Source organism: Melanotaenia boesemani, chromosome 17, assembly GCF_017639745.1.
Source record: "Melanotaenia boesemani isolate fMelBoe1 chromosome 17, fMelBoe1.pri, whole genome shotgun sequence".
Classification (NCBI taxonomy): Eukaryota; Metazoa; Chordata; class Actinopteri; order Atheriniformes; family Melanotaeniidae; genus Melanotaenia; species Melanotaenia boesemani.
The window spans coordinates 12,978,304-13,005,102 of record NC_055698.1 but is presented as its reverse complement, the minus strand read 5'-3'; the positions used below and the strand labels follow the sequence as shown (position 1 = coordinate 13,005,102).

Sequence of the window (26,799 nt, the reverse complement as noted above, 5' to 3'; positions counted from 1 at the left end):
GATTCTTTTCTATTTCTTTTTCTATTGTTTGGAATCGCAATGTTATTAAATTGATGTGCAATTATAAATGCATTTTTCCAGACAGTATTAGAGCTTGAGTTTACAATACAACAATTTTTGGAGCAAATATTGTTATGCAACTAATCGAGATTAATTAATTATAATTAATTATATATATATACATATATGTGTGTGTGTATTTATTTTTTTTGTATGTTCTCCTTGTGTTTGCATGGGTTCTCCCGGTTACTCCGGCATCCTCCCGCTATCCAGAGACATGTATGTTAGGGTAATTGGTCACTCTAAATTCTCCTGAGGAATGAGTGTGCAGCTGATGACTTGTCCAGATTGTACCCTACCTCTTGCCTGATAATTGGTAGGATAGACTCCAGCTACTCTGTAATCCTGAATTGGACTAAGTGGTATAGAAGATGGATGGATAGCTTTGCTGAAAAAGTATAAAAACAAAAAAAAAAAAACATGAACATCAGTCATTTAAAAATGTCTTTATTTCCATCTTGACTTGCTGGTTGAGCCTCATCAACTATATGAACCTGGAATGCTTTCTTTTCATTCAGCATCAATAACTTATGTAAAATATTCTTTACAGGAAAAGGGTAGAACTACATATTAAAATACTGTACAGTGTTTTGCACGTAAAGTAAGCACTTTCAGCAGTAACAGTATAAGTTCCCTAGAGGCAGACATCAACACCAGTGATCAGTATGGCAGGTGACAGTGCTGTAATTAGCACAAGAGTTTCAGGAAAATACAAAAATATAGAATACTGTTTGTGAGACAATATGTAGGGAGATAATGTGGGACTTTGGAGCAAGATCAACAATCTCATGGCAACTGGGTGAGGAGGCAACAATCAAGGACTGAGAGATCCTTTATATATAAAAAACAAAAACAAAGTGGGGAGACAGATAGAGGTTGCACTAGTCCACGAAATAATGGCAGGAGACATCAAACATTCATTGACATTGAGAAGTTTTCTTTAAACATACAAGCAAAAAGTCCTGCAACTTGTTCTTAGCCTTGAGTGAAGATTGACAGATTTTTCAGTTAACCAGACCTTTTAGCCAATAAAAACTTTAGTTTTTTTCCTTTCTTCCTCAAACCTCTGAAACCCCAAAAACATTGCACGTAAAAAGTAAATCCTAAACATTTGGTGTATTTACAGTTTAAAACAGCTGAACCTTGGCTTCAAATCCTAACTACATTCATCTCTCCAGCATCCCATTTACTTGCATTCATTACCAGCAATGCATCACAGTTCAAAGGTCCAGAGGCTGCGTTTTCAAGCTTTTCACATTCAGCAACACTTCGATCTGTCTTTCTAAGACTGTGGTTACAGTAATGCTCCCTTAGCCCTGGGAGTGTGAGGAAAAAAAGAAGTGATGATACAAGAAGAGTTTGTCACAGCAGCTATGATGGCAAACCAGTCATCCGCTTGCTATGCTGAGGTACCTCTGGCGCTCATGTTGTCATCCTGACCTCGTCGTGTTTGTGAGCGGACTCTGCTTAATCCTACCCTTTCCTTAGTGAGGTTTCCAGTCAGAGCAGCATCATGCACCTGTTTCATGTTCTCCTGGACTTCTGCCTTTGCATGTTTCAGCAAGTCAGCCTGGCCCTGGAGTGGCAGGAATGAAGGGAAACGAGGAAGGAACAGAGTGAAATGAAGGGTAGAAGTAGAATAAGGGAACGTAAATAGAGTAAAAAGGTGGGTAACTAGCTAGAAGCCACAATTTGTTGTATTAATCTAACCTTAAGGCTTTTTAAAAGTGTATGAGTGAGTTACTGACCTTAAGGATGGTGATGTTCCAGCTAAAACTCTCCAGTGCTCGACTAATCTTGGAACCTTTCAGCCCTTCCTTCACTGCCAAGCTTTGCAGTTTTTCATGAAACTCCATGGCTAGAGCAGAAGAACACAACCACAGTAAATACATACTGTTATTCAGAAGCTTTGCTTAAGAACTGAAGGAGCACCACAGTAGAGCTAAACAGGCTAACTGGTTATCTATTCTAACGTAAAATTACCTTTTTATTTTATAAATGCTCCCATGCTAACATGGTTTCGAGGGTAAATTAATAGGGTGACATTGGTTTGCATCGGCTAAAGATCTGCATACAATTTTTTATAAGCATTTAGCATACTGATTTTAGCATATAGCCCAGAGTCTTGCAAGGCTGTGGAATGGTTTGTCTGCTTGCTAGCTAGAAACAAGCTGAAATTATATCCAAAATGGGGCTTTGGTTTGGGCTAAACATACTCATACTCAATATACAAGTCTTTACAAACCTTAAGTTGAAAGGTACATGACTTCAAACCATTGCAATATTGAAACTTTTTGCCATTTTAGCCGAGCTACAAGTAGCAGATTTCACAAAGATGAAAAAAAGCCTATAAATGCAAATGAAAAATGGAAGGAATGAATGAATGAAGAATCTGAGAGATAGATGAAAAAAATCTTCATAAATAAAGCAAGACTGTGTCATGCAAGTTAAGCCAGCAGCTAGTTAGAGTTTGTGCAGTGAGTTGTGTTGTGTGTCTGATTTCTTTGGCTGCCCCGGGCCATTGTCCCACAGTTACCATGGAAACCCGGAAGTGGGTTAACACGGGGCAAACATCACTGCGAGCCATCAATGAGAACCTTACATGCCAAGTTGTGGACCATTCACACACACGGAGGAGTAAACAGATTAGATGCAAGTATAATTCCTTGCACATTATTCCTTTCTGACAGTAAATGACTGGAAACATGCACACCTGCACACATATTCCTTCTCCGCATTCACATACACCTACATAAGTTACTTGAATAATAATCTTTAATGCTTGGTTGCTAGGCAACTTGAAGCCTACGTGCCAATGTAGTGTTTGTGCGTGTCTATTCCCTGCTAAACGAAGCCAGTCGAGGGAGCAATATCTTCCAGCCAATACCAGGACAGCCTGCACACACACACACACACACACACACACACACACACAAACTAATCACGTCCTCACCCAAAGGCCAAATAACCTCCAAGGCCAGTGAATCAGGATGTAGTGCTCATCAGAACACCTTCCCTTCCTGCCCTTCATCTGAACTGTGAGCAGCTGAGACAGGGACAGGGAAGTTTTTTTCCAATGTCCCCAAAAGACAACCGGTATATTGCAGCTGTGTAATCTACTGTGCACTTCCTGATGTGACTCTCAGCACTGTGTAACCTGAGGCCACGTGAGGAAAGCAGCTGATCATCTGAGGTTGATAAAAGGGGGAATTAATTCACACACAAAGTTTCTTATGCCGTGGCAACAGACCCCTTGTTAGGAAAGATATTCCTAGTGTGTGAACTTCTTTATACTACACGATTTTCCCACATGATTTCCATAATTCTCCAATAAGTATTAGCCTTAAAAGTCTAATTGTATTGCTCAGCTCACAGCAAGTCGTATCGATTGTACAAACTTTAAATGAATTTTGTCTAATAGGTTGAACAGAGCATTAATTATGTAGATCACAACGTCTTTTCAGGAAAAGTGTCTTCATTGTCAGAGGTTTGATAAGTCACAGGCTAACTGTTATGTGCCACAATGTGGCTTCAGGTACGGTATTTTCTCTGTCCAGCTGAAAGGAGTGTTTACACTTAGAAGCAAAGTAAAAAAGCTGGAAGACGCTCTGCAACCAGCGCCAGAGGGCCATCAGTGTGCAAGGTGCATGTGTGCTTTTTGCTTTTGCTTTTTTTTATGGTCAAGGTTTGTGTCTCTACTCCCTTTTAAAGGAAGAGCGATGCACTGTTCCTTTCTGCTGGAAGTGGGATACTTTTGAGTGTAGTTACTTAAACTTACAGTTGATTTTTTTCTTGTTTTTTGCTTCTTGGGCCTAGATTACCATTTATTGAACTAAAAAAAAGTTTGCTCCCATGTGTGGGCTTTGTGTTTTATTGACTTATTTAATAATTATTTAATTGTACATACATAAAATCTTTTTCTTTGGTCTTTTTGAAGCAGGCCATCATTTATTGGTACTTCCCACATCTCCTTCCCAACTCTGGAGATAGTACACTCGCTGTATTATACTCTGTCAGCTATTAAATAATTTATCTCCTACTGAAAATCAGTGCTTATGAAATCTGTTGACATGATTTTCTGTGAATTAAAAATGACGAGGACATTGCTTCTTAGAAATAAGTGTTTAAAGAACAACTGTACATTCACTTAAAGTTTTTTGTTTTTGCTTAGCCCTGAGTGGTTTGATTTCTCACTAGACTACAAAGACCAATCCAGAGTGGGATTTTAGTGAAATATACTTAACACCTTTAACTAGATAAGGCTGAAAAACAGCTTCTCATTTAAATTGCCATTAATGTTATTTTTTCATTAAAAGAAAGAAGAATAAAAAGACAGTATCTAAAAACCTGATCAGCTACAAACAAAAGTATTTGCAAGCTGTATGACAATGAAACTTCCTCCTGTTGTAGGTTAATGTAATCCCACCTGCCCTGCATACTTGTCCACAATTTCCATGCCCCACCCTCCTATTTCTCTGCTTCTTCTTTTTTCTTTTCTTATAGGTGGGGGTCTGCAAGGCAGAGAGCTGTAGCCATTTAATTAATTTCCCATGAACATCATGCATTAGCACACTCAATAAACACCTGTGTGCATCTGACTGAAAGTGTGCTCCTTGTTCATGAAACACTAGAAAGTAAGTGACTTAATTCTTGAACACACCAACACAACCTGATGCACTCCTGTCTAGCTTCTGTTTTCTGCTCAGCGTTGCCTCCAGCTATCTGCCTCATTTCTATCGCTTGTCTTTTTTTCCCTCTCAGTTTCCTTTCTCTTCCCTGATGTGACTTCCAAATACATGCTTCCTTCTATGTGACCCATTTATGCCCTCTTGCTGTCTACCCCCTTTTCCTAGAACAAGGTAGACCTCTGCTTTGGGATCACTTGATCACCATCCTTACTGTGTACACAGAGGAATAACTTTGTTCTGAAGATCAAGCCTTAGGCTCTTTTATCAGATGAATGTATGAGCACTGAGCAGGCTGCTCAGGGCGAAGTTATCACATTTTTAAATCTAACTATTTACATGTGACAAGATGCAAAATAAAGATTCACAATGTATTACAAGGTGGTAATGTGCCTTCTTCTAGTTGTAAAACACAGTCATGTACCACAAATGGATCACTTCCTTAGACCATGTTCTCAAAAATCCAAAATGAAGTCCAGGATGTGAGAGTGGGACAGTCTGCAGTTTTCTTAACAACATTCATCTCTGCCAAACACACTTTTGACAGTGGCCCCAGATGAACCATCATCTTCCCCTCGAACTATCATTCCACTTCATGTTTATCTCAAAATCTCCTTGGTTTAATCTTTTCCACTCACTCTTTTTGTCAGGAGATGTATCCGAAAAGCAATTTGACACACATTTAAACCCACAGAATTCTTAAGAGATGAAAAAGAAACTGATATTACCAAATCTGTCCAAAGTGGTCTTTCTCTAAACTTTTAAGAAAGCATACAACATCTGTAGCTGCTATTTGTAAAATCCAACACATAAAAATTCAGAGATATTGTGAATGTTTTATTTTTTTAACCAAGCCAGCGGTTAACACTTCTAAATGTCAAACATACTGTCTCCTGGGAGACAGCCAGAGACTGAATCTGGGCGAGAAATGTGATGTGGGCAGTGTGTGTAGTCTGTTGGTGGGTTTGAGGGGTTTGTTTATTGCCTCTGGGACAGCAATCTGGCAGACTAATGTTAGATGACCCAAAGCGCCCCTGCTGAAGTAAACAAAGCTCTGCCAAAAAAAAAAACCAAAAAACATAGAAATTACATCAGCAGGACAAATATTTTGTCTTTCATTTGAGGGGCAGAGACGTGATTGACAGTGGGAGTTGTGTCAGTTTAAACCTCCTCTATCTAAAACATACAGATGAACCGGACCAGTCTAACAGCAGTGATTAGCCAGATGTCTGCAAGAGATGGAACTGTGGGTAGAAAAGGAAACAGAAAACATGAAAGGAGATAAAATCCAAAGAGGGCAAGGAAAGGAAAGGAAAGGAAAGGAAAGGAAAGGAAAGGAAAGGAAAGGAAAGGAAAGGAAAGGAAAGGAAAGGAGCAAATTATAAAAGTGGTCAAATATAAAGCTCTGCTGAAGATGCTGTATGGGAATTGTCACTAGTGGACTAGGTTTAAAGGCATAGCCTGATTTCTACCCATCATGCACATCATAACACACGCTTTACATAGCAGCATCTCATACACACACACTGAAATGCAAACACAGGCAAATTTACACACCCGTTGACTGTATGTGCAGGATTCTGTTGTAGATCCCATCTGAGAGCTCGATCACAGCTCTGCTTGCGTTGACCATCTGCAGACAGGAAAACAGGGATTCTGTTAGGTCTACAACTTATCTTGTTATTTTGTTTTTTTGTACCAAGCACACACTGTTAAGCACATATGAAAATAGTTTATTCTCTGAAGTAAAAGAACACACCACACACTCAGACTAAAGGGTGAGAACAGATTATTCCCAAAAGAGTAAAACATTACATTTCTTGGTTGTACAAATATGAAAAATGTCAACAAGAGTTCACACAGCAGGAAAATACATATGATGCATGGACATGAATGCACCTATAGAGACTAACAGGACAGCTCTGTCTAAGTAAATGAACATAAACAACACACCCTCTCTCTCTTCCTTTCTCTCTCTCTCTCAAACACACACACGATGAGAACAGTGACTATTAATTCTGAACTTCCTCTCACAAACCCTGTTGGGACCTGCCCCTCTATGGGGAGTAAATGCTGTTCAACAAATAAGGGATTAATTACAGCACACCACTACAACAAGATCAGTGCAGCAAGACACACTCAAGAGTGCACACACATTCCTATTTCCTGTCTCTTCTTTCACATGTCAGGATTGAGGTGTGGAATCCATTTAAATAAGCTGCATTCAAATCTTTGCTAATGGTATTCAGCACTGGGGTGAGCTTTTTCAACCCTGATCTGCTCAGCTGAAATGGAAGTGGCTGGGGACACAAACACAAATGCATGTCTCACTTAGACCCACGATGCACAAATAAGCAGCCTCACGTGCTCGATCCATAGCTGTGACAAACAGCTGTGGCTAAATTAAAGTGTCACAATTATGTACCAAAACATTAATCAAAACTGAATAAGACTAGAAAACAATCCATTTATCTCTGCTGAAGCCCGACTCCGGCTGAAAACCTAAATGCATTCTTCCTTCGTTCACAATGCACCTGCAGACATTGCATACGCTCTCTATATAGATTTGCTAAATTGGCCATTCATGTTGACTGTCCATCATCCAGCACAAAAGATTCTTCAGGAATAGCAATAAGTCCACTTCCCAATGTAATAAAAAAAGGTATTTAATTAGCAGAAAATAAAAAAAATCCCATGTTTCTCGCCACTGCAACAGGCTACCATTTTGCTATGTGCTGCTCCAGACCAGCACAAAAGCCACTTATTCTGGACAGCCCAATCCAACTTGACCCAGAGGGAGAGAGCTCTGACAGGAACTGAAAAACATTATTGAGTGAGAGAGGTAACAGGATGAACATTCAAGGACACAGACTGACACCAAAGGAAGTATACTGAATGTGAAATAAAGAAATTTGGCGCTAAGGCACAATTTGAGCACCCACTTAAATGATTCATCACGTCTGACTGACTGACTTGAGGAGCCGCTGTAACTAACAGACCAGTTGGCTGCTTTTATCCTCAGGAGTTCTTCCTGCCTTTGTGTTTACTTGCACAAAGGAGTTTTTTTTTTTTTTTTTCTCATGGAAAAGTTTATTTTTAGACATCATTACATAAATTAAATCTGTTAAATAACTTTCTTCTTGGTCAATGAAAGTCTGTGGTTTATTTGTGTGGAAACACAGTGACTTTAGGCCAATATGAGGATGTTGATGACGTGTTTACAAGACTCAGGCTAAAACAAATGGGGTGGTTGTCTGCTACATAACAATTAGTGCTCGCTTTGAGCTTCAGCACATATTGGCTAAAGAGGAAGTTTTATTGGGCTTTTCAGTTTTTGTTAAAGCAGTCAGAAAATAGAAGGTGACTGGATTTGTTGTTTTTGCTTTATCTTTGCTTCCATTTGATGAATTTCAGAATCATCAGCCATGCGTGCAGTTTAATGTAGTGTACACACAATAAAAATATCAGCATTTATTCTTTCCTCACCATTTCATAAGTGGAGACGACTCTGCGAAGGACATCTGGCAAGGGCCCCTGTGGCTCCAGGGTAGGGTAGTTGTCCCGTAAGTCAAACAGCAGCAAAGGCGTCCCCTCTGGTCCTGACACTCTTGAGCTCAGAGCCAGCACACACTGCATGAGGTTAGCCACAGCGGACACTCCACACAACTCCCTGAACACTGCTACCGAGTTCTGTTAAAAAGAGAGCAGACAAATGAAACCTTCTGTCATACACACAAATACACACATGTAATCAAACCAAGCCCTGCACCAGAGCAGTTTGTCTTTTCTTTCAGGTGCTGATTGTTTTCCAGTTGTTGTGCAGCTGTAGCTGTTTGGAAGAAATTGAGACATACACTGATAGAACATCTAATTACTGCTTTATTGCCACAAGATGACAAATGAGCCACAGACTAAGCTGTGGTTTGACTCATAAACCTTACCTTTTACACAATAACAATGATTTTGCATAGTTCATAATGGACTAAATATAAAAAGAGCTGTGTGATTATGTGAACAGCAACACTCCCATGTGAAATAAACATTAAAAATACCAAGTACTCAAAAAGAGCAACCTGTGATTCTGACCCATGTCTTGCATTATTATATCATGACCTCTATTTCTACTATATTACATGCCGTAATAGCAAGGCCAGCTTTCAGCTTGTGAGTTTGTGTGTGAGTCATTGGGGAAAAACTGGGTCCTTGTGTTGTCAACAGCAGCTAGATCTCCTACAAGATTGAGTCTAAAATTGATGCCTTTTGAATACAGGAATGTTGTCCAGGATCAAGGATCTTGTTGGGGAATCTTTCCCAGGCTTCGATCGTTCCAACTGCAGTTGAAGGTGAGAATTTTTACCACAAAAATGGCTGCGGCAGTGATGGCAGTACTTTTATGTTTGCCTGGAATATTCATGGGGTTGCTGAGCTGAACATTTTTGATTGGTTGAGTTTAACAGGCTTTCATTTCTGCCTTCCTGCCTCAATCAGCCATGCTGCAGAAATAGTTGTTACTGTTTGTAAAGACAAAACTCATACTCAGACATTCATGCCTGCTTCAATAAGCTGAGCAGACAATGTGCAGTGCAGTGGTGGCAATCCCCCCTGCTTTATTGTCCTGCTTAAGAATGAATGAGGAGAAATTGCTGATTTTGACTAAAATAAAAGAAGTGAATGTGAACAGAAAGATGTTAATCCTTGATTGTTTCACAAATTAAAAACATCCCAAAACCCCACGCAAATGTGTAACATTAATGCACTTCGTGATTTGACTGCTTTGAAGATTGTTGTGGAACCAACACAGCAGCTCTGACGCTTTGAACATGAGTGTTGGAGAGTAATAGGCTTTAGCTGACCTAATTTGCTTAATCCACCCTGTAACTAGACCTAGGTGAAAATGTAAAAGACCCAGGCTGAAATAATCTCTGAGTTTCCGGCTGCAGTTGGTTACTATGTGCTTTTTGAGCAGTTTGGCTTGGGTGTGTCTGCTTTCAGTATGAGTGTGTTGGCACCATGCAACATTACAGGCACCAAGGTAATCAGGTTTGTAGTTGAGCTGATCAGATTTACAGATAGTTGTGGACTCACCAACGAGTATTGATTGGAATGAGGAAGTCCAAAGGGTCACTGACTGAATCTTTTATGTACTTGTGCAACACTGAGTCTACTTTTCAGTGCATTTCAAACTCATCCATAAGAGGTGTACTTCTGATTGGTGCATAAACATATAATATTTACCATCTGCAGTAGTGTAATGGCTGTTGCTGTTACTTTGAGATATACCTGTGTGAAAGGGTATAGGTAAATTTGGGAGGCATTTACATTGTCTATATGTCTGGACAAATTTTGTTAAATGGCAGTATCACAAATATACAGTGCCGACCCATGGTGGGCTGGTGTCCGGAGCGGCCTGGTCCATCTGGGGTAGGGCCCCTGCCTGGGGAACTGGGTGGATCTTGGTTTCGCAGTGCCCTGGGTCCAGCTCTTGGCTCGTGCTCGGGGGGCGGGCCACTGTCCAGTTCTCTGTAGCCTGTACTCCATTGCTGTGGGTGCTCTGTCTGCTTTCCTCTGCCTCCTTCTGGATGTGCTCTGTGGTGGTTGCTTGTTTTCCGGTGGTTGGGGGCCTCTCTGTTCTCACCCTTCTTCTTACCGAGTGTGGTTGCATTTGCGCAATAATTTTATTATCACTGTCATTTGCACACACATACACATGTATTTTGCTGTTGTGGTTGTTTTTATGTTTTTCATGATTTTTACAGTGTGTCTTCCTGCAAATTCTCCTGATGATTGTCTTCTGTGTTTTCAGTTAGAAGTCGTAGATGTTTTCTGTATCTCTATGGGTGGTGCAGCTGGTTGTCCTATTTTTTTCTGTACATAGTTGTTTTTTATCTCTTGTATCTTTGTCTCATCTCTACTTTTTACTCTCTTTTTTTCTTCTTTTTACTCTCATTCCTCTCGTCCCCTTTGTTAGGTGCAGCATTAATATGTATGTAAATTAAGCAAAAACAAATTAAAGATAAAAAATAATACTGAAGTCTCCAGATGAGCCTTTTATCCAAACAGCTCCTCTTGGCAAAGCAAATTTGTTCAGCACAACACAGCAGCCTGACCATTCTGCCTTCTATGATGCAGGACAAGACAACTCTTTGGACTGAGTTACACAAGTAAACCAGGTCCTTACTTTGTTCTGTCACACCATGGTAATAAAATCTCTCTACAGACAGAAAAGCGTGAGTGTGTGTGTGAGTGTGAAAACAACTCAACAGTAGGTAACATCAGGATCCAACTTTGAGACTCTCTTGCTTATATATTTTCCTTACCTGCATATTTCCCCTCAAGTCAGTGGCTTCTCTTAATAGAGGAGCAGCCATCTTGAAAACCTCATCCACAGCCCGAACTCCTAAGTCCCTCAAAGCTGTGTAGTCCCTCCCCTTTCGAGCCTTCCGTACAGAGAGACCTCTTTTATGGGGCTTTCCCCCTCCTCGTCGATTTGTGAGGGCAACATGCACAAACAGCTTGGCGTGTGGAAGGTCTTCTCCTGTGAGGGACTGCAGGGGTACATGTCGATAGCCAGGCTGGAGACACTCCAGAGGTATAGTATACTGACCTACAGTGGCAGAGAAATTACATTTAATGCCTGTATAATAAAAGATAAAAGGTAGTTCAAACATTTCAACATCCCACACTTTATAAATTTATACTATAAAAAACTGTAAGAATACCTATGAATTCATCCCCAATGAAATCATCATCCAGCACCACAAAACGAACCATGGCGAGCTCAGGCAAGTTGATCTGGAACTCAAAGCTCTCATCGAAAATAGGGTTGTCCCCGTTCTGGGTCACAGTCCTGGTGCGGCGCTCTGTGCAGTCAGCTGGAATGCCATGAATCTCCACATACACATATGGGTCCACCACATCTCCTTTGGCCCCAGAGCCTCTGGGCTTTGGCAGATTCTGCCCGCTGATCACCTGGGAAAAGGATGCCTATTGCTTATACATTGCTGACTTTTGAAACAAAGCCATAATAACAGGGGAATATACTAGTTTAATATAAATTTGATATTGATTGTGTAGTAATTAAGTATTTGTTGTAATATTGTTCTCAGTTTGAATGAAGCTACCAATCAACCCTGATCTATTTTAAGGAAATACAATTAATAAAGATTTTTATATGTTTAGTTTATATCTATATAAGAAGATTTTAGTATTACCCATGGATATGATACCCTTAAATTCTATGATCAAAGTTTCAATACACTGAATTATGCTTAAAGTTTATTTCCTCTAGAGGGGGATGCGTTTCACTGTGGTCTACACATAATTCTACCACACCTTCACATGCAGCAGCTGTGGAGACACCCCAGGCACCGTGTCTCTGGTGTCAGCACTGAAATAAGACACCTCCTGCCGCATGATGGCTGGTCGCAAAACATAACCACAGCTTCCATTCTGCCGGAACCAGGCTGTGTTCAGGTCCATCATGAGTCCTGCCGTCTGAAAATTCATTGACACAATCTGGCAACCGCACTTCCACAGGTCCTGTGGGTTCATGTTGCTTGAGTCAATACGCATAGGGCTGGGGTACACCCGTGACAGGAAATGCTTGTTGTGGTTGACAAAGTCACCGGGGCTGTCGCCAGCAAGTCGCACAGCCAAAGACTCGTGGTAGGAGCACAGTTCCCAAGGTTTTTGGCTTTTGGAGGATGTTTGAAAGTCTATGAAGCGTACAGAATGGCAAAGAGTTACTAGGTCAGAGAGTTCCCTCAACAGCTGGAAGCGTTTGGAAGGAAGATGAGGAGGACTAGACTGTGCAACAGATGGAACAGAGACACTTTTCTGCACCACATCCTTCTCCGTTCCCCCAGGTGCAGCTCCGCCACTATTTAGTGGTTTTATTCTTTGACACATTTCTGCTCCTTCATCCTCCTCGCTTACCTCCCCGTCATCCCCATCAGAACCTGGTCCCAACCTTTTACCCTTAAGCAAGATTCGATGCCTTAAAGCATGGGGCGATGGTAGATACAAGGCTTCTTCATCTGGGAGGTCTGTGTACAGCCTTTCTCCTAATATCCTAACGAGATATTGCAAAAACACTTTCTGCTGGCGTAACGAGCAGTGGTTTTCAATACACAAAATTAACGGATACTCAGATGCCACAAATGCAAACTTTCCAATTGCTTCTAACACACACCGCAGGGCCAGTGGTGGGGAGAGGGTGTGCCCAGTACACACCACTGGTTCCTCATCTGGGCCGTCCCAAATGTCCAGCTCCACACAACGACAACCCATCTTAAGGGCCCGAATGTAGCCAGTGATATCCGAGGGACCTCGAAACTGGTCCTCAATGAGGTAAGTGTTGTGGGAGGAGTTGATGTAGTAGTGGGACAAAGGCTGAGTCATGTCCTGGAAAACAGTGGCATGCTCTCGGTCAAAGAGGTGGCACTCTGCTGAAGTGAGGTAGCTGGTGAAGCCATCCAGTGATAGGTATCCCTGCTGCCGTCCCTCCTCAGATGGCTCATGAGACTGGATGAGTCTCAAGCTGGTTTCCTCACTCACCTAAAGGACAAAGCCAGAAAAGACTGAGCGATAAAGGAGAATGTGCATATACACATACATGTGTTCACAGGGATGAATGTGTCTTTGACTTGTTTCCTAAATGTGTGAGATTAATTTCTGTTACCCACTTGAGCCATGCCTTGTTCCGCCTCAATAAACTTCATCAGGTCTTCGGCGTCCAGGAACTCTTTGTTTCTTGAGAACTGCACCAACAGGAAGTAGATCTCTGGACGTGTGCAAAAGTCATGGAAGACCTCAATGAACTCCTGTTTGGTGACTTGCTCAGTTCTTTCAGTAAACTTTTCGCTGTGATCTTTAACTCCAGATCCATTATCTATTGTAAGCCCGCACATCTTCTCCCTGACTCTTTGGAGCTCTTTAAACCTGTGTTCCACTTTTCCACTGCTCACTCCAGCATTCACACTTTGTATCAGCTTAACAGCTGACTGCAAGGGAATCCCTTCTTCGATGTAATTCTTCCTGTCCAAATCAGCAACAGAGGAAAACAACCGCTCCAGCCAGCGAAGACGAAGACTGTCCTGACTGCTGGCAAGCATGTCCAAGGCGTGTTTTCCATACTGCATGAGATACCTAGAGACAGACAGGATACAATGTTTTGAAATAACACAATGTAAGAAACAATACCATTTTTATTTAAAACATTTTGAGCTGTACCTAAAATACTGAGCACAAGAAGTGCAGCAGAAGCTTTCATTCAAAGTCCAATCACGTTTATTGGCACAGCCTTTTATAACTAATAAAACTCAGAGGACAATACAAAGACATTAGCTGAACAAATTCTCGCAGTTTTTTTCAGCACCATCGATGCTGCAGAAAAAGGAAGGTGAAAAACATAGAACATTAAGTCATTACCTGTTCACCTTGATGTGAATCAGAGCACCTCATAAACAGAATTAACCTGACTAAAATACTGAAGTGAAGTTTAACCACTACTATTTATATAACAAAGAGATGCATTTTAATATGTTTCTGATTCTATGACGTTCTTTGCTTTAAGAAAAAAGAGTAATGAGTGTAAATAGGTTTCTGGAAAACATTGTGATTTTCAGGCATATATTGTAAAACTGATCTTAGTTCTTTGCATTGTCATACCTCAGGCCAGTGATCCAAATGTTAGCCACTTCAGCAGAGTTGGCCACCAGGTCCAAGCTTTCATAAATATCACCATAGATGATGGAGAAAGCACAGTCCTCAGAAATCTGCTCATAAACGCCGCTTGTGCGGAAGGTTTCTGTGTTACGACCTGTCCGTACCTGGAATTTGTGGCCGCAAGATTTGAAAAAAAAAAATAAAAAATACGTCAGATACAATAAAACTAAATCAACTGTTGTGCTCCATATGCTTGAGGGTTGTAAATATCTCTAAGGACTCATTCATGTAGCAAAAAAACTGTGTGGGTTGACTAATTTAGAATTTTTTTTTCTCACACTCACCTCGCGTATAGAGGCAAGAGAAATACGAGCTTTGTCTGACTCTTTCTTAGATGGTTCCCAGCATAGAGCCTGAAGGCCTGCATCCAGAAGGTAGTATCGTTGGTACACACGCGAGTTGGGTCTAATTTTCTTCAGCTCACTCCCTTCAACCTAGAAACATGATAAGGATGAAGATCTCACCCACAGACCCTAACCTCATCTCAACAACAAGCTGTTAAATATCTGCAGGCTTAAAAGCAATTTGATCTACCGGAAACCCTCAATGTATGCTTAACACCCTAAATATTTAGTCTACAGGTATGTAAAGGAAAACACGGTAGCTGACGAACCATCGAGTGGATACAGTCGGCAGCACTGCTGATCTTCTTCTCTGACAGACTGCTGCTGAAGGATACCGTCTTCTTCCTCTCTCGACCAGCACGTGAGCCATCCTGAACAGGATAGATGCAAGGATGGGAAAGAGAGAGAAGATGATGTAAGAGGACATTAAAAAACATGTCAAAAGAGAATCACAGTGACAGACAAGCACTGACCACTCTAAAAAAATTTCTTTTTTTTTTTGCATTAACATGACAAACATTTTTCCAACTCACAATAGATCTCAAAGGATTAAACGCTACAAGCTTATATAACCATACAGATTATTTGGTCTACCACGTACAGCCTCCTCTTTCCAATCTGTTATTGTTTTTCCTGATACCATGCTAAAAGCCTTTGCTTGCCCTTGCCCTTCACCACGACATCATTAATCATACCTGACTAGACAGAAGAACCAGACTGCAGCATTCTAATTCTGCCCCTTCAAGAAGACACTGGCAGGCTCAATCAGTTTATCTGAGCACACCATCACAACTCATCCATTTGATTTATTGACAAATTAGATGTCACCCCCACAAAGAGCACTATGCTAACAGATAAGACCATATAGTATGTGGGCAGTTATTCAATTATAGATATATTTGTCCTGATAAAATCAAATCAAAGAGCTAAGTTAAGTTAGTTTAAGTAGGATAAGCAGGAAAACATAATTACCCCTGATTTAATCCCAAGTGGAGTCATTTACAATGCAACCACATACTCAACAATATACATCAGTAACAAGACACAATGGCTGCCCAAATTTGATGCCTAAAAAATGCACTGATGCTTCTCAAAACCCACAGTGACATCTGCAAATTTTCTCTTTTGTATGATCAATCAACCAAACCCTGAAAATATTGAATTTTAAAATAATCTGTCATCAAATCTACAGTTATTGATTAATAAATCCACAATCAAAAGAGTTAGATTTTTTTCTGGAAGATGCATTAAATAAATAAACCAAATAAACTGGTCCACAATTTCATTAAGTGTGTTGGAAATATTTAAAAAGTTTAGTTGATCACAAGTGTGCAGATTATAGTGGACACTGATCAGCAGATGATTAGTCTGTACTTATTACCATACCTCAGATTTTATTCTAATAAGACTTCATATGAACCTCAAGAGCTCTTTGCATCCGTCATGAAAAAAAAACAAACTGTAGCACTACATATGAAATAAACATGGGAGACATGAAAGACTACAAGAGAAAAGAAAGAAGAAAAGAGAAGAAAGACCACAGCTGTGTTTGATCTAAAGAATGAACAAGTGAAGGAGGGGAAGCATAATTCAGACAGGATGGAAATGTTGCCCATCAGATGGAAGGGAGGGCACCTCATCATTACAAATCCTTACTGAATCAATCACCTCATTAGGACTGAGAAGTGTTTCCAATCGCAACATGTTTTTGAGACAGTGTGAAGGGAGATTCACACTGTCTCAAAAAATATCTGCTCTAAAAATATCCCTAGTGCCTTAGGGTATGATGGAGTGATGGAGACAGATTGCGGGTGTGGACAAGCCCACTTTCCAAATTAGCTGCAAGTAAAGAAAGAAGAAATAATCATGTCGAATTCATCCCCTTAAAACAAGCAAAACATTATCACTGCAAAACGGCAAGTTGTAAACAAGGTTATTGATTATGTGCTCATTAAAAACATATCTCCCATGGTAGAGCGCTTCAACAACAACTCTACATTTAACCAAGTCAACTAGAAAGACACTAATGCACTAAAGCTTATCAAGGTTTCTATTTTGTAAATCACACTCAATTTAAAATATTATTATCAGCTTATTGGAAATACCCCACTGCTCCCAGAATGAGGCACGGCAAACACACACACACACACATAAATAACCACTAATTAAATAGTTTATGGTATCAGGAATAATTCACTCTTTCCTTTTTCTTTTTTGTGTAGTGCCAAACATGGGAGATTATTGTTAGCCTCAATGTAAACCTGTCACCTGAGGATAAGACATTATTGAGAATGGTTACTCTGTGGATGCATCAGACCCAATAACTACAAGAACATGACATCTCCAATGATATTCATGCACTATGTAGGAAGAAATCTTGCTAAAGCGACAGACACTTTTCCTGAAAACTAATTATGGCTCCGATGGTGTTCAACTGTCACCAGCTGTTTTTAAAGCAGGCAAGAACTAAGATTCTTCCTGAGGCTCCCTGACAGGTCAGGATTTAATTATCATCAGATGTGTACACTGTCCTGCATGTCCACCTCTATTGACCCATGGCATAAATTACCAATAGAGGCTGAGATAAAGTTCAAACACACAACCAAACACTACCTACATCATTGTGGACTTTGAATACATTATCCTGACAAGTTAAAACAACAGGGCATACATTAGCCTACAAATGGATAAACACCTGAGGAAAATGCAAACACATTGATTATTCTGCACAAACTAGACACAATGTTCAAAATAGATTTAAAAGGCTGCACACACAAAGAAACAAAACAAATTCAGCTTGCATCCCCTGATAAGATTCCAATTCCCTTCTTACATAACCTCTGTACCCTATGTCTTCAATACAGAGGTCTTACTTTGTTTTCTCACACAGAGCAAGATGAGTCTCTTAAACCACCACTGTGCTTCAAAACAGGAAACAGCCCATCAGCCCATCACAGAGTTTCCTGTAACTCCGCTGAGAACTGAGGCAAGTGACAACAGATAGGAAAGTGAAAGATAAAAAAAAAAAAAAAAAATATATGATGCATGAAAACTTTCCAAACACCCCAACTTTTACACTTGAAACACACTTTGTTAATACACTGCTGATACAAACAGTTTAAACTACTGCAATTAGAGCAAGTGGTTAAAATATAAACTTTTATGAACTGATTATGACAACAGTAATGCTATTGTAAAGCGCAAATCTACCTTATACCCATCCTAGCTATGTTCCAATAGCTATGCTTACAAGCTAGCTGCTAACAACTTTGGCTGATGGCTGTTTGGTCAAAGCTACTGGAAAAGCTACTAAAAAAGCTAGCCACCTGTAACATGCTAGCATGCTAACACTTAAATACTTCTGCTGCATGGACAATTGCAATAAAAGTTACACAGTTTTCAGTTCTTCAGACTGCATGCATTGAAATATTTTAAATGATAGATGGAGATTGATGTTTCAAATAAACTTGTTTGTAACCTGTAAAAAGTGTTTCAAAGTTGCTCAAAAAACACTATGACGTACTACAAGAAGTGAAAAAACAAAAAAAAAAAAAAAGGTTGGAGAACAGCTGTAACCAGTAATGGTTACACATTGGTAAGACTCTGGTTTTAAATATGGCATTCTTATATTATGTATAACACACCATAGGAAATTGTACCAAACTGTTTTATGTTGCTATTTTCTGCTGGACAAAGATATTCACTCAGATGAGAGGGTCCAACAACATAAAATCAAAACAACAAACTAAAATAACCTCAAATTTTGGACTTCAAAAAGTTAAAATGGGTCTGACATAACTAGCAACTGCTTCTACATGACCATATGGAATTTAATTATTGGTGATATTTTTTTTTCAGCTTCAATTAAAGTTAAAATTGTAATGTACACTGCATGGAATTAAAAAAGTCACCCCCTGGATTTAACTAAATAAATAGGTACGAGCCTCCTATTGGATAATTACTGCATGGGCGATTATCTTTCAGCTGGCAAAAAACTGATGCAATGTGTAGCTTCTCATTTCTTAAACAACCATGTGGAAAAGTGATCGTGGAAAAGATGTTAGTCAGCTTGAGAAGGATCAAATCACTGGCATGCATCAAGCAGAGGAGGAGATTGCAGAAATTACTAAACTTGGGTTAAGAACTGTTCAACGCATTATTTAAAACTGGAAGGACGATGGGGAAACAATCGTCTTCCAGGAAGAAATGTGATCAGAAAAAATTCTGAATGATCATGATGGACAATCACTTAAACGTTCAGTGAAATCAAATCAAAGAAAAACAACAGTAAAACTCAGGGATATGTTTAATAGTAAAAGTAGGAACATTTCCACATGAACAAATGTAAAGGGAACTCAAGGAATTGGGACTGAATGGCTGTGTAGTCATAAGAAAACCACTAATCAGTGAGGTTAACTGGGGAACAAAAAGGTTTCAATTTGCTAGGGAACATAAAGCCTGGACTCTGGAGCAATGGAAGAAGGTCATGTGGTCTGATGGGTCCAGATTTTCCCTGTTCCAGAGTGATGAACACATCAGGGTAAGAAGAGAGGCTGATGAAGCAAAGCAGCCATCATGCCTAGTTCCTACTGTACAAGCCTGTGGGGGCAGTCTATGATCTGGGGTTGCTGCAGTTGGGCAGGTCCAGGTTCAGCAACATTATGTGTCCAAAGAATGAGGTCAGCTGATACCTGAATATACTAAATGACCAGTTATTCCAGCAGTGGACTTCGTTTCTTCTTCCAAGATGACAATTCATCAGGCTCAAATTGTAAAAGAGTGGTTCAGGGAGCATGAGACAAATTTTCGCACATGTACTGGCCACCGCAGATTCCAGACCTGAGAATCTTTGGAATGTGCTGGAGAAGGCTTTTTGCAGTGGCTGGACTCTCCCATCATAAAAGATCGTATACTGAACAGAAATAAATCTTGTGACATTGCAGGAGCTTATCAAAACAATACTACAGTTAATCTGTGTTGTTATCAAAGCAAAAGGCAGTTCAAGTATCTGTTAGAGTATGTAACCTTTTTTTTGGTGGCAACTTTGTTTTTTGACCTGGCAGTGTAAATAAAATAAAAGTACTAACAACTTATTTCAGCTGTTGGAAAACTGCCCATAAAAATGATTACTGCAGATAAATTTGGTTGATTGTGTGACTATGAGATTACATTTGTTCCTGTTACAGCAGGACATCGACACACTGATTAAACAGATGGGCAAATGCAGGGATGAATGGAGAGTGAGAGAAATGGGAGAGACTGGGTGGCACAGACTCTTAGATACAGTTATCACAGAAAGACACACAAGATGACAGAGAGGCTAGACTCAAAGTTCACCTTTGAGGAAGAAAAGAGATAAAGAAAATAAATTAGCTGTAGTCAAGGAAGTTGCTATGCATCTTTAGTGCAGTCACTCAAAGAGCTGTGTTTTTTAATGCACCAACGTGGTTTGGTGCCTTCGAGCAGCTACATACATGAAATGATTCATGAGAGTGCTTGTATGCAACAAGCTTGTATCAGTAATTACAGCTTCTCAGAGTTAGCAGAGTGGAGATGTGGGTCATTAGTGGGCGGCATTTTTGGTTTGTTAATTAAGATGGAAAGAGAATAAAAGGCAGTTGCTGGGTGAGAGAAAATAAAGAATAGAGAAGAGACAATTTATAGGGACTGTGAACACTCTTGCCTGTGGCCTTGTGTATGTGTGTATATGTGTGTGTGCATGAGTGTGTGTGACAGAAGATGATTGATGCTTAATGGGATAGTTTATTCCATGAGCCTCTTACCCTGGAGCAGAACACCACCACCTGGGTCAAGGAGGGGATTTATTTTGAAATGTGATCATATACAAAAATAAATAATAGAAAAGAAAAAGAAAAGAGAGAAGAATGAAAAAAAAAAAATTTAAAAATAAACCGCTATATGGTCACATCAGTTATTCAGTATGACAACATGTCAGCTAGGCAAATACCCCTGAACTGCTGCTCTTATTCAGTGCACAAGATATTGACTATTACTCTGAAGGTAACTATAGCAACAACATTGACACATTCGTCTATGTCACCATTTAAGTCTAAATGATGGCTTATTTCTTTTTGTGCATATAAAAAGTCTCCGAAGTTCCAAAACCAAAAGTCTGCAACAAAAATATTTATTATTTTGAGTAGAAGACCCCAATCTGGAGACAACTAAAACACCTATTAGGTGGTCTTTGTTTTTAACACAATCTTGAAACATATTTGTGTAATACCTACCTAGTTACTGGTTTAGCATATCTCATAAGAAGAGAGAAACTGCTTTGCATAACACAATTAGAGCAGGTCGGGTCTTTCAGGAGGAGAACCTTAAAGAGACAGGACCTAATACTAAGTGTTCTTACAAAGGGTGACAATTAGTCCTGCTGCAATGAACAGTATAAGAAAAACTGTGTTTTGTATATTAAAGTATATCCCTTATATAAAAAATCCACAAAACAACATTATGCAATTAAAAAACTGTTGCATCTTTAAATACCACAAATCAACAGCCATACTCGCATTGATTTACAGTATATCTGAAGAGTGATACCTTGAGTTGAATGCTAGTACCCTCAATATATCAATTTCACCAAACTTACTACACAGATATTACATTAACCATTTTTAATGAGCACACCCTTACTTTAAAGCTGCCTTATTCACTCCTCACATTTAAATAGAAAATGACTAACTTGGCCAAATGAACAACAGAAAAAAATGTTCTAATCATGCACAATAAAAGGCAGAGACAAAGAAGATGTGCCCATTCTCCTCCACTGCCTTTTTACTCCCACTCCTACTGGCCTACCGGAAGAATACTTCATGAAATCCCATTTGTCTACAGCAGCTGCCTTCATGTGCAACAGTTGTTATGGTAATTGTATAAGCTGCAAATATACTTTTGTTGCCAGGATATAATAATTTCAGAGTCTAGACAAACCCAACAGAATCCTTCTTCTGTAGACCTGACTTCAAACATAATCTGTCATTTCACAGCACTCTAGACGGCCATCTTGCACTGACAGCTTTAGGGCAACTGTAGAAAACCGAAGTGCAGACAATGAGCTTCATTTAATACTTAGAGGTTAATTGCATTACCGAGTCAAATAAATTAAAAGAATTAGCAATAAATTGCTTTACCTCTTACTTTACTATTCATAGAGATAGGATTATGCAACATGAGATATAACTGACAGCTATAATTAGCATTTCCTGCACAGTGATGTCAAAGTGGTTTCTCAACTGTGGTTGAAACCGCAAAGCTGAGGCTCTCTTCCTTCTTCTCAAGGTAATTCTTTCTGAGTTTTATCTTAATTGATAAATACAGCAACATCTTTTCAGATATTTTTAGCTGTTGAACTTAGAAAGAAAAATCTTGCATTACTGTAGGCTAATCAAAAACTATGTCATGTTCAGTGTAAATCTCCACTGGGTTGCATGTGTGTGTACTCCAGATGCCAGTGCATTAAAAACAAATAGAGCAGATGAAGCACTATGTGGTCAGATCAGTCTGTAAGCAGTTGAGGGTACTGGAACTATGTTGAACAGAAAATGTGGTGAACATTTGCAGTGTCTCAACTGCTCTCTCTGACGAGAAGCCTTTGCACTTGTGGCGAGTGGAACAGCAGATGCTCTTTTACTCTTTAAACCTTTGAAGTCCCCTGTGCACGCATACAAGCAAACAAGCACACAATCAAACTCACACACCACACAAAATGAAACACGCAAAAGGTTTGATTTTAAAAGGTCATCTTGTCAGAGAGCTAACCACAGTTTTAGCTGACAAACGTCACAGGTGAATTTTTCAAAGATAGTGGGACAAACAGACCCCAAGAAGAGGTACTCAGGCATCTGCTGAGAGCATGAAGATGTTGCTCTAGGTGCCAGTGTCAATCTTAGATGCTTCAGTAATGACTTTGTTGATCACTACTGCTTATAATATTCATAAACTTATACATTCACATAGCTAACACAAATCGAATCACGGCCACATGTAGGAGCAATTTTTTCTATTCAAGGCATCGGCAGGAAATGTCATTGGAATACAATGAGACAAATCATTATTATGAGACAAATCAGCCAGATCACCAGCATTAAACTGTCTCATGCTTAAATAAAACTATAAGTCATTCTGTCTCACAACCAGACATCAAGACTCAATCCCCACATGAGAAGATTTAGAAGTTTTACGCTCTTCTGCAAAGTGGGAAAGAATCGAGGAAGATTTTAGTACTCTCTGATTCATAAAGACATAATTATACAATTAAAAAATCTTCTCAAAGCCTAAAACACTCCCTCCCTATTAAAGAAACAGACATCCATTTTTCAACAATGTCATGGCTGTGGAGAAGTAGCAGCAATAATTCCTATGTCAATTCATCTGTGTCAATGCCCTGCAGTCAAGCTTTTCTCACACAAGTATGGAGAAAACCTCTTTTTTTTAACCTTCTGGGCATCAAATAAACACTGATTAGTGAGGATAAAAGTAATTCTGGAACCAACTTAGAAATATTTTTTTAGAATTGCAAACAGTACTGACAGACACTGACGAACAGCCCTGATAGTAGGATGTCTTCTGATACAACATGGCTACTGAAAAGATGAGAAAACAGACATCTAAAAGAAAAGTTGCTGAATATTCTGGAAGGAAATATTTTTAAAAAGCAAGATAATGTTCACCCATTAAGAGATCACACTTAAATATTCCCACATTAAAGCAATCCTGAGTTGCTGGCGTGGTTATGTGATTCCTTTGACATATTGTTTATATCTGTTAGGGGACTAATTAATAATGCTAAATGTGTCAAAAGGAGTATTTTCTGTTATGATTGTATTATATTGAAATTCTGAAACACCTCTGAACACAAAATGGGCAAATACAGTTGGGTTTACATCTTTTAAGTCCGTGCTTTGCTGATTGAATGACAACATGGAAAACAATGGGATTACCTCTTGGAATCTTTGTTGGATTCCTTCTTAAATTGTTTTTGCATTTTCTATTTATCCTTTCTTTTATCTTCAATAGCATTTTATCCTGTTTAGTTTAGTATAGCTTTAAGCCTGTCCAATCTCTAGGCGAGAGGCAGGACATCCTGGGCATGTTTTCATGAATAAACACAAAGACAGGCAACCACACATATTGTACCTAAAGTTAATTTAAAATAACCACTTCTACTGTAGTGCATGTCATTGTAATTATAAAAGAAAGTGGAGGGCCGTGCAAGAACAAAGAGAACATGCAAACTTCACACATAAAGGACGTTGGACATTAGAATAGCAGTATTTCCTGTGGTTTTGTCACAATCAGTGGGTAGGTTGATCTTCTCCATGCACTGTGCCCATGCAGTTTAAAGCAGTTTAAAGCAGACTAAAGATGCTGATTTGAACTGCTGGAGGTGCTCAAAGCTGCTCTGACTCAAACAACTATCATCCAAAGCTGTGTTAACGCCTCTAGCTAATGCTGCTCCCTCAGTATGAAAAACACAGACATACACCCATCAAACATTTACACTGATGAAAGTACAAACATTAATATACTATATAATATAGATAGGGACTGCAAACTAACAGTCTGATTTGTATCCACTACTGTCAAATAAAAACAAATCTAAAAGTGGAGCAAAACAGAGGAACCGTTTGAGATTTCAGGAATGCTACTTCTTTGTCTTTTGTAGTTAGAAAAGAACATTGGAAACACTCTCACGTACACACATAACATGCAACAGAGATCCTTGTGGTGTGTGTTGGCATGACTAATGAGTACAGGAAAGCAGATATTTGTTCCGCCCCATTTTACTGGAAGGCAGGTCTGTACAGGTGTGTGTGTATCGGCTGAATGTGTGTATCTAAGAGAAAGTGAAAGATGATATCTGATGGTTATCTACATCTTACATGAACTTGAATCAAGCCTGCCCTCAATGGACACCTACTGTGTCTCCGCTATGCACATGGGGGAGACAATAAATGAGAGGACAGTGGACAGCATGAGATACATACTAATGAAATACTCTCATTAACTCAGCTCAAGGGAGCAAGGACAAGCACACATACACTAGACATAAACCCCCTGCTCCTGTTAAAACCGGTCTGGAATGTCATGCTTCCTGTTTATCCATCCGACATACCGCCCGGACTCCTGTTATGTGGAATCCTGAGGTTAGCTGAAGGGGTAATCTGGTAAACAATAAAACATGATTTTGTGTTGACAGATGGATTCATAACTCCTAACATAGTTCTTAAATGGTTAAGCTCCAAACATCTAAATCCACAAACACAAGCATATTTATGATAATAGCACTATGCACTCCACTGCTGTCTGGAAGCTGAGCGCTCTTGGCCAAACAAGTCCACTCAGTGATAAACAAACATCACCGAGGCATGCTCATTTCTACCTCAATATAAACTAAGCATACGAAGTGCACAGTGTGCTTTCCCCTGCAAAACCAGTCATAACACTGATGTTCTGGAGTCATTTAACACCTCACATCAAAACGTGGCACTGCATCTCAAGCACTATCCACACCAGGAGTGCTATTTCTGACTTCAAAACTTCAAGCACACAGAGCAGTTTCAAACCGTCCTTGTTAAAGCTGGCTGCAGCAGAGAATGTGTGTGGGCAAAGAGGTGAAAAACATTTGTCAGTTTTCTCTCTCTCCCTCTGTGTGAGTGTGTGTGCACTTTCTAATGAAAGGGATTTGACTGCTCATGACTTAATAGCAATATTGCAATACGAACTGTGTGAGGAAATTGGCCAACAGGCTGCCTTCCTGGCTTTCTGAGTCGTTGCCAGTTGCACACAGATGATGGCATGTTCATGTCTTTGCAGGCAGCAACTCTGGAGACAAGCAGCAGCTACAGATCAATATAAGACCTCCTACATGTCCAAGACTGAAAGCATAAAAGGACAAAGTCAGGAGATGACTTATTGATTATATGCTATTGATATGGTGTTGCTTTAAATGCTGTTTTACTGAAAAAACCAAGCTGAATTGTACAAAATTAAAAACCTTTGCTCAAATAAGCTTGTCATCTGTTCCTATGTGAGAACTGACAGTGGGGCTAACAGGAAAGAGATACTATAAGCTGCGAGACAAAGTAGGCAGAGAGACCTTTTAATCGAAGTTTGTGGCAGGTGTTTTTGCTCTTTGGTTCCTCTTCCTCCTCTCTCTGAAGCTAGAGTGCTAATGAGTGAGACTGTTAAGGATTTTGCAATTTCCTCAACAGTATAAGCGGTACATGAGGTGAGGTGAAGTGACTTATTGAGCAGCTTGACAGCCACAGCATGCAATGAGACACAGGTTGGAGGTTGACTGTGTCCAGCAGTGCTGGAGACCTGCGTATGAGTAAAAAGTCATCATATGACTCAGAGGTGCTTTTATAGCTACAGACTGTTTTGTAATTGTTATTATCATTATTATTATTATTTCAAGGTGTTTTTCCCCAGTTGTCAACAGCAGAACCTTCCTGTAAAGCGTTTAGCCTTGTGTTATAACCGAAATGACTGAACTCCTGCTCTGTACTATATTCTCTCATGTGTTGCACAGTTGCAGGCTGTTTGATTCTAATTTGCCTTTCCAGAATATTTCTTCTGTTGGAAATAATACCCTACCTTGATAAGACTGCTGCGTCGAGGAATCGGTTTGGGAGCTGACTCTGAACCGGTGCTCTCCCACGTTGGGGATTCGCAGCTGGATTCGTTTTGGATCCTCCTGACGGTGTCTGATACGCTACAGTTCCCGTTTGACACGGGTTCTGTTTCCGTGCTTGTTCCGGCTTCCCCCGACGCAGCTTTCCAGCCAGCAACCGGTGGATCGGTCTTCCTTGCTCCAAATTCGGCCATGGTTTGACACTTCTGTGGATGTCTCAGTTCTCATAAAAGGCTGCGGACCTCCCGACGCAGCGGCGTTGCACACGGACGCGGACGTGCCATCGTGTGAAGAACAATCGGCGACCGCGCGTTAGCAGCTGAGG

General features: G+C 39.9%; 1 protein-coding gene across 1 annotated transcript; it reads right to left on the bottom strand.

The window, feature by feature from the left end:
* Nucleotides 1-491: 491 nt before the first annotated feature.
* Nucleotides 492-26,799, bottom strand: LOC121628058 (inactive phospholipase C-like protein 2). The gene is made up of 12 exons (XM_041966958.1): nt 26,438-26,799; nt 15,085-15,186; nt 14,756-14,905; nt 14,415-14,575; nt 13,430-13,892; nt 12,078-13,301; nt 11,465-11,714; nt 11,063-11,349; nt 8,232-8,435; nt 6,303-6,378; nt 1,809-1,918; nt 492-1,636 (listed from the first exon to the last, which is right to left on the bottom strand). Exons 1-12 carry the CDS (start codon nt 26,666-26,668, stop codon nt 1,460-1,462), a joined length of 3,435 nt encoding a protein of 1,144 aa, XP_041822892.1. The 5' UTR covers nt 26,669-26,799; the 3' UTR covers nt 492-1,459.